Source organism: Nicotiana tabacum, chromosome 2 (assembly GCF_000715075.1).
Source record: "Nicotiana tabacum cultivar K326 chromosome 2, ASM71507v2, whole genome shotgun sequence".
Lineage (NCBI taxonomy): Eukaryota > Viridiplantae > Streptophyta > Magnoliopsida > Solanales > Solanaceae > Nicotiana > Nicotiana tabacum.
In genome coordinates, this window is record NC_134081.1 from 118652712 (window position 1) to 118661500 (window position 8789).

At 33.6% G+C, this 8789-nt stretch overlaps 1 protein-coding gene across 1 annotated transcript; it reads left to right on the forward strand.

The window, feature by feature from the left end:
• Positions 1 to 3822: 3822 nt before the first annotated feature.
• Positions 3823 to 8625, forward strand: LOC107796468 (uncharacterized). Its single transcript, XM_075238367.1, has 4 exons — positions 3823 to 3996; positions 4079 to 4178; positions 6195 to 6584; positions 8173 to 8625. Exons 1-4 carry the CDS (start codon positions 3890 to 3892, stop codon positions 8299 to 8301), a joined length of 726 nt encoding a protein of 241 aa, XP_075094468.1. The 5' UTR covers positions 3823 to 3889; the 3' UTR covers positions 8302 to 8625.
• The last annotated feature ends 164 nt before the right edge of the window (positions 8626 to 8789 follow it).

The following is an 8789-nucleotide window of genomic DNA, read 5'->3' on the forward strand; positions in this document are numbered from 1 at the left end:
AAAGTGGTGGTGTTCAACAACAATCTAACCAAGTGTTCTTTCTCAAGCAACACAAGGTAACTAGACACGATTAATCAAGGGCCCTTTCAATTAACCACAATACAATACGTAATTGAACAATCATAGAATAAACACGACTCAATTATAACAAAATAGAGTCAAAACTTCATCCAACAATTGGTTCCATCACACTAGATAATGTATTTAGCTACTCATACTAATGGAAAACAAAGCACTAAAATAATTCATAATCAATAAATAGAAGTATGAAGAAGAAGATGAAAACTCTTAGGAAATTATCCGTCTTCTCCCCCTTGTTCTTGCCTCTAAAATCTTCTAAAACCAGCTATATCTGACTTTTGGGCGAGTTTTGGCTGCATATAGGTTTAGGTTAGTCGCTTAGAAAATTACATAATTAACCCTGCGTGTTTGGCTTTCGTCAGCCCGTCCGCGGCCGCGGATTCGATCACGGATCCGGCCGCAGATTTCCACTGCCTCACTGCCTTGAGTTCGCGGCCAATTCGCGGCCCACTTCGCGGCCGCGCACTCGGAGGGGTCGTCTCACTTGCTTTTCTCGCTCCTTTTCGACCGGGATAACCTTCGATTGGCCTTCCATACTCCATGTTGACTCCAAAACACTCATTAGCTCCCTCCTAGCTCGGAGTAGCTCCTGCAAAACATCAAATTCTTAATTCGAGCATTTTGTTATCTTTTAGCATTCAAATATCAATAAAGTGCAGCTAAATTGGAGTGTAAATAATGTCTAAATTGCATAAATATATCCTACTATCAACGGGCATCCGAAAACTTTGACAAAAGCTTCATATATACTCTCTCCGTTCACTTTTACTTATCTAGTATTCTAAAAATAGATTTTTCACTTTTCCTCGTCACTTTTAGCATATCAAGAGAAGACAATTTTCTTTTTCCTATTATACACACAACATTAATTACTCATTTCAAATCATTTTCTCAAAAATATTAAAAATATGCATCTATTAATATGAGTATCATGATAAATTATGCACTTCATTTATTATTCCTTAAGGGACGTGAAAAGTCAAAACGTGACAAGTAAAAGTGAACGGAGAGTGTACTGACAAATATCTTTAAAAAATAGTTAGATATTAGCATAGGTCCGTACCAATCATTATGAGCAGTGATAAATTTATATTGCGTGTCATGGTGCTCTGTGACCGTCGAATCCTGGATCCTGGTTGAGGGAATATTTTTAAGAAAATGACCCTCTATAGCCCCTCAAAATTTTAATACACCATATTTTTCTCCATTGACACAAAATGACCCTCCGACCCAAACATATTACATTTAATAGCCCGAAATGTCTATTTTGTATATTTATTGTATAGTGACAGTTTATTGTATATATTTTTTGTATAGTGACAGTTTATTTTATATATTTTTTGTATAGTGACAGTCTATTTTGTATATTTTTTGTACAGTGACAGTCTATTTTGTATATATTTTGTATAGTGACAGTCTATTATATATAAATTGTACAGTGACAATCTATTTTGTATATTTATTGTATAGTGACCGTCTATTTTGTATAGTGACAGTCTATTTTGTATGTATTTTGTATCCCATACACTTTTATCTATCCAACGTGTATAGACTGTTGTATGATGTATAAAAATGTATATATTATTCTTTTACCTTAACCTTATCTATCCAATACTATTTTATATAGAAATTTATAATGTTTTCCCTTGCATTAAAACCACCAAATTGTTTACCACATATGTTAGATATATTCGTCAAAATCTCTGCAATTGCACTTTGTGTGAGACTTGGCCTCACTTTTATTTGGCAATCCTTCTGCGGAGGATTATTTTGCTAGTAGACATCCAGATATTTCCGGACTTCAAAGCATGAAGATTAATGATTTACTATAGTACTTTTTCGTACTTTATTAGTAGGTTTAGTTGATTTTTTAGTAGTAGTTTAATTATTACTAGTACGTTAGGATTCTAAAATATTTTGTTTTATTTCAGCATTCGAATTGTGTAAGAGTTATAATTAGTTCCTTTTCTTACAAGATGTTTTGAGGCTGAGTACTTATGTAATAGTCTAATTTTACTATAGTTGGTTACAAAAAAAATTATTTTTGTTATTTGAAATAATATTATTAGCAAAAGTCGTACATAATTTACTATAACCTGTTAAATTATAAAGATTGTGTAACAAATATATATCTATTTATACTATATTAAAAGTACGAATCTCCTTAGCAAAATGTTGTTCGCCTTTTTTACCCTTTAAAAATAGAGTTCATACTAGACAAAATAGTCATTTAATTATTCACCTAATATTTCTAAGATTTTTGCTATTAAATCTTTTCCCATTTGAACTAGGCAGAAATTCCTAAAATTTAGGACTTTAAAGTCGATTGAAATTTTACCTTACTTAAAAATCTTGTTCTTATTTGAACTATATATGTTACGTAATTATAATTCTTATATGTTACTTTTCATAGAAAAAGAGTAAATTAAACTTTTGATTTAAAAAATGGGAACATTAATGATAATTCATACTGAGGTGGCATGAATTTAGACTTTAAAGAGCGTTGGGTCGTTCTTTTTTCTTTGAACAATAAGGACTTAGAATTTGAAGTATACTCAAATTTTTTATACACTTGATTGTCTAAATATTAAGAAATAATGTTTCAAAAAAATATATATTAGGAAATAATTATATGATAATCTTTTTTAAATGTAAAATTATTTTAAACTGTAAAAAAGTTGATCAATATAGAAGATATTTTAATGAGATAGAGAATGGCTATGTACGTACATTTGAGGAATGGGATATTTTACTTATGATTTTTTTCTAAAGTACTTCCTTTTCCTATTCTTATTTCTTTGTACAAATAAGATAACAATGGAGCAAAAAATTTATAAGAGTTCTTAATAATAATCGAGTTCGGATGCCTATGCGATTATCATGGTATCAATAGAATAAGGCTATACCAGTACCGTAAAATGAGTAAAATATGAGTACATTTTTCCAATTGTTGGTAAATTCTCTCAACACAAATTTTGTAATAAGTAATATGAAATATACATGCAATGCACGTACCCAAGTCCTCAAGTAAAGTTGAACGATCTTTTTACTTTTCAATCAAACACTACTATGTGACTTTTTTGACAATAAAGCAAGTAAGAGAAATATGATTAATATTTTTTATTTTGGAGCTTGCAAATTTTTGTTAATTTTTATAGTATACTATAAACATGTCTTTTGAATGTTATTTAAAAAAAATTATTTTTATTAACACGAGAAGCACGCACAACGCGCGTACGCTAATACTAGTTCATTAAATTGAGTGTACGTCCAATATATAACATAAATCTTTCTCGAAAGTTGGAAAGTATTTGCAATCGAGAATGTGAATTTGGATGCATATTTCTTCAATGTATTATCATGAGCACGAAAACTATTTGTTGGTTAGCATATGTTATTTATTTTTAGCTACAAATTATAATGTAAAACTATGGGCATCAACTGATATATGTTTTGGCCGAGTGGCCACTTATGTCAGAAGCTCATTTTTATTTTGGCCACTATGGTAATACAGGAATGTAGTTTAAGTTTGAGGTATAGTTAAGGGATGCTTTTGGGCAAAAAATCCAAAAGTTTGGTATTATTTTATATGTGTAAAATATAGCTATCTTACGTGTAAAAATAATTTTTTTATGTGTAAGAAAAGACGTAGGTTATAAAACTAAAAACAAGTTTTTAAATAGTTAAAGTTTGCATAAAAATGTCATGTTTTGCATTTATTTGATTTATACAATAAAGCTTTTTCCAATACTATAAACAGGCGTCCAGTGGTAGATCTAGGGCATTGCATTGCATTGCAGTAGAAGAAATGAAGGTCGCCCCTAGAGTAATACTACTGTTCAGAGATACTAGCGGCTTCGGCACCGCCATCTTCGAAGCTCTTCAACCTAACGCTAACTCCAACCTCCGAAGGCGGTAAGCACCGAACCCCCCCCCCCCCCGGGTCTCCCTCTCCCCTTTAATTGAATATATTTTCATACAATTGATTTCATTGCAGAGAAGAATCGCTGGATTTATCCTTAGAACGTTACGGAATCAAAGATCAAAAGGTTTCGGTCGAGATTGTTCATTTTCTCGATGGCTCAAATCTCTACGAGGTACTTTTTTCCCTTTGAGTGCATCTGGTATAGGGGAAATGTTTTTCATTTTCTGTATATTTTCAGTATTTTGGATACATTTTTCAGTCCTTGGTTATATGTGTAAAAATAGGTCTTCTACAAGGTGAATGTGACAATATATAAGAATATGGTTTAAGTGATAGCGTGTAGTTACCCTGTACATGTGTTGGTGGGAGTTATCAAGTAACTGGTGGCACTAGCGGCTCAAGCTCAAAGTTTAATATGAGGTCTAAATTTTTAAAAGAAAGTTATAAGTCTATTCTTCTAACTTTTTGAGATATAATGTTAATAATTTTTTTATAATTGATTTTCTCTAATAATTCTTGATCGATTGATAATATAGCCAACATATTTAATTTTTCTTGAGATATTGTTGATCTTAGATAATATTTTATAAAGCAATAGAAGTATATAACTATTGGATGCTTAAAAGTACTGCTGAACACTTGAACTAGTGAAATCTTGGAGAAAGAAGGTGAGTAATGAAATTTTGGAGAAAGAAGTGAGTAAGAATCAGTGTTTTAAAAGGCGTGGGCGTAAGGCGAGGCGTTTTACATATGCATCAGCGGGGCGTAAGTCGAGGCATTTTACATATGCATCAGCGGGGCGTAAGCCCCATAGGTATTTAATTTTTAATATTTTATAAAATAATATAATGACATTTAATATTTATAAACAGGTAGAATTGCATAAAAAATGAAGAAAACTATATATATGTGTGCTCCATCCCCACAAAAAAACTAATCAAAACAATCTATTATACGTTACTTACAAGCACAAGTAATTTGAGTCTAAAAGAATAAAGTTTTATATATGGAGGAACAAAAAGTATGATTAACCTGCAATTTGAACTTTGAATTTGCTGCTATGAAGAAAAATGTAGTTCTCTTTCTACTTGTAAAAAAAATTAAATATTCGTTGCTTTTGGGAGATATTAGTGGACTAGCGGACAAGATAAAAAATTGGGAAAACCATGAATTAGGGCTTAAATCAATAAAAAAAGTCTTTACTTTTAAATTTAATACTTTTGAGTTTCTTTTTAAACTTTTTGAGTAATTACCAAACTGACTTTTGAGAATTTGGGTATTATATGAAGGACTAATTCAACAAATTTTGTTTTAATTTGAAAAAGTCTCTAGGGCTTACTCCTTACTAAAAAAATGCTCCCTGAACGGCCGACGTACGCCCCGAACGCCCGGGCGTACGCCCCAAATTGCGGGGCGTACGCCTCTTGAGACTTTCGCCTTACGCCCCAAATTGCGGGGCGTACGCCTCTTGAGACTTTCGCCTCACACCATCGCCCCGGGGCGTTTTTGGTACGCCTCGCCCCGGGGCTCGTCCCGGAAACGCCTTTTAAAACAGAGGTAAGAATATCACAGAGAAATACAAAAACTATGTAGGTTTTTCTGAAATATGAAGAGATTGGAAAAAAGAAAGATTGACTTGGACAAATTAAGGAAGAGAGAACAAAATTTTGAATGAAGGAGTGAAAAATGAAAAACTAAAAGTTATGAAAACTATTAATCTACACATTTTTAAGTAAGTCAAATTATTATTTTATTTATATATCTAAAAAGTTTTCTTTCCTTTATATTAAAAACTTTAGTTTTGTATTAAAAATACTAAATAAGTATTATTTTTTAAATACCTAACCTATTATTTTTTTTAAATGTGCCCCCCTAAATTTGGGGCCTAAGACACACGCCTTACTCCACATAAGCCGGCCCTGCCTGGTGGAATAGTCGAGGAGGTACGTGCAAGCTGGTCCGAACACCGCACTTAATTATTTTTTTGACTTTATTGCCAAAATTTGTAGGTTTAAAGAAGTGATGCAAAGTGAGAGTTGGGATATTTGTAATTGAAGGAAGTCATTTTCTCTGTTTTGGTAGAAAATATTTAAATTAGTTTCATTGAATAAAAAAGGAATTGGTTTAGCATTTTGCTCTTGGGAATTCTAGACCAAGGTTTGATGTTTTTTTTCCTTCCTTTTCTAAGGTGTCTGTGTTGCTTTTGGAAAATTACAAGCCTCCAACACTTGCTTGCGCTCTCAATGAGGTTCTCTCATTGTTAGTAGGAGATGGGTCATCAAATATGCCCACAATTGTAGCCCCTTTCTTTGTGGCTGACACCAAGCTTAAGATGGAAAATAGAACTTCCTTTGGAGTTGACAACATCTCAGTTTATGGTTTGCAAGTAGGTGTCTCCAGTGGTCTTACTAAAGCTTTGATCACGAATTTGCAAGGCCCACCCCCTTCGTTGCAGATTTTCCACGAAGAGTTGGCCTGCTTACTTCAGTTGGCTCGAGTCTTGAAAATGCCTACTTTAGTTATAATTGGCAAAAAAGGTCAAAAGTTGCATTGTAAGACTTCCGAAGACGAACTTCAGGTACGTTATAAATGTAATATGCTTGTTCATCAAATGGATTATTTTCATGCTTTGAACACGAGGCTTCTTCCCTGTGGTATCTAGGTTTTTGACATCATGCAGAAGTAATGAAACAGAACAGGACTGTGTTCTGGGCTTCTCAGTTTCTTATGTAAATTTTAAGATCTAATCTTTTGAATGATTTAATCCTGAGAAATTGTTTTTCTGCATGTTTTATAAACTGAAGGGAAAAGGGGAGGGGAGAAAGCACTTTAAATAGAGTAAATTTAGCTTCAGCGTAGTTTCTATTGTTATATTCTATAGCAGCTGGCCGAGCTGAATGGCTTATGTATTGCCAGGCAGTAAGTTATTACAGCTGCAAAAATGAAATCTGAATGGCAAGAAAACCAGCTCTTGGTTGCTTAAGTTCAAGCAGATCAAGATAGACAAAGCCTTACATTGTCTTTGATTGAATATAATCAACTTTTTAAAGTCTGATAACATTATTGGTCGCCTTTTCTGTGACAAGTAACACAAAAAACAACTTGATTAGGGATTTAACTTACTGCTGGAAGAAAAGCACTTTTAATAGAATAGATTAGTTAGGGGATTTAGCTTTGTTGCAGTTATTCGTGATAATATCCTATTGCAGCTGGCCGAGCTGAGTGGCTTATGCATGCCAGGCAGTAAGTTAATACAGCTGCAAAATTCAAACATGAGTGGCAAAAAAACCAGCTCGTGGTTGCTTGAGTTCAAGTAGACCAAGATAGATAAAGCCATATATTTTCTATTGGTTAAAGCTAATTAAATTTTGGTCTTTATAAAATTAACATTACTGTTTCCTTTTCTATGACAAGAAACCGAAACAAATAACTTGACTAGGGAATGTACTACTGAAAATAAGCTGAAACAAAGCACTTTAAATAGAATGTAACTCTCTTGCAGTTACCCTTGATATATCCTATTGCAGCTGGCCGAGCTGAGTGGCTTATGTATGCCATGCAGTAAGTTAATACAGCTGCAAAATTCAAACCTGAGTGGCAAAAAAACCAGCTCTTGGTTGCTTGAGTTCAAGTAGATCAAGATAGTTAAAGCCATACATTCTCTTTGGTTAAATATACATCAGCTTTTAAGTCCTATAGAGTGATATTAACACCATTGTACCCCTTTACTCTGACAAGTAACAGAAACAAATTAAGGAATGAACATCCGAAAATGGGCTGACTTGTGGATGCAACTATACATTTTAAAAATTGGTAATTGCTCTGAAGGTGTCTTAAGCAAACCAACATTATGGTTCAAGGGATTTGATTGATAGAGCTATCGACTTGAATATTATGCCATTATCATCTAAAGTTCCCTGACCAGAATGACAGATCTACCTGTCTTTGATTTGATTAATTTCTGATCCATATCCAAGCATTTTCTTGGGGATCCTCCCTTACCATTTCTGTATATCAGTGGACGGGCTCGATATCCTCGATAGAGCTAGCAGTTAACACCCCCCCCCTCCCATCCCCCCTCCCATCCCCCAGTGCACTTATCCAAGAAAAGGATGAAAAACATATAAAATATATTAATACATCGTATCTCACTTTCTAACTTCCAGGTGATACATGAGATAGGACAGCATTTGGCTAGCTTCTCATCTCTTAATTTCTCAGCAGAAAAGATAGCATGGGATGCAACCAAGTCTTTGAGAGAAACTCAAGAGCCTTGGCGTGCATTATATGGGTGAATCTTGCCACAATCAGGAGCTAAGTATTAACGCTGATTCATCTTTACATGGAGTGTTACTAGTTTCAGTATGCTCCTGGCAGACCTGTGGGAAAGCACAATTGCGTCTGTTGTTTCAACTCGGAGAGACCCAATTATTCCGAGAGGCAGATGACTTACTTGACTGTATTCACTTTCTCTTATGACTTGAACCTGTATTCTTACTAAGTTGTTTGCCTGTGAAACAAAATGTAAAGTTCCGAGATCTACTGATGACCATTCTAAATTTTTTTCTGTATGTGATGCGTTGTTTAACTAGTGAAAACAAGTCCATCTATAGAGTATACATCAGTTGGTCTAAATATGAGATATATGGTGGCATTTGGTTCAAAAAGATGAAAAAGATTTTCTGCGATTTTTTTTAGAGAAAAAGCTCAAAATAGTCAACTATCTTTAGACTTATGTTCAAAATCATCCATGATCTTCCACATGGTGCTGTAATAGTCCACA

Coding starts and splice junctions, on each gene's coding strand:
- LOC107796468 (XM_075238367.1), top strand. CDS start 3,890: ATGAAGGTCGCCCCTAGAGTAATACTACTGTTCAGAGATACTAGCGGC. Junction 3,997..4,078: donor AACTCCAACCTCCGAAGGCG/GTAAGCACCGAA, acceptor ATTTCATTGCAG/AGAAGAATCGCTGGATTTAT. Junction 6,585..8,172: donor CTTCCGAAGACGAACTTCAG/GTACGTTATAAA, acceptor TCTAACTTCCAG/GTGATACATGAGATAGGACA.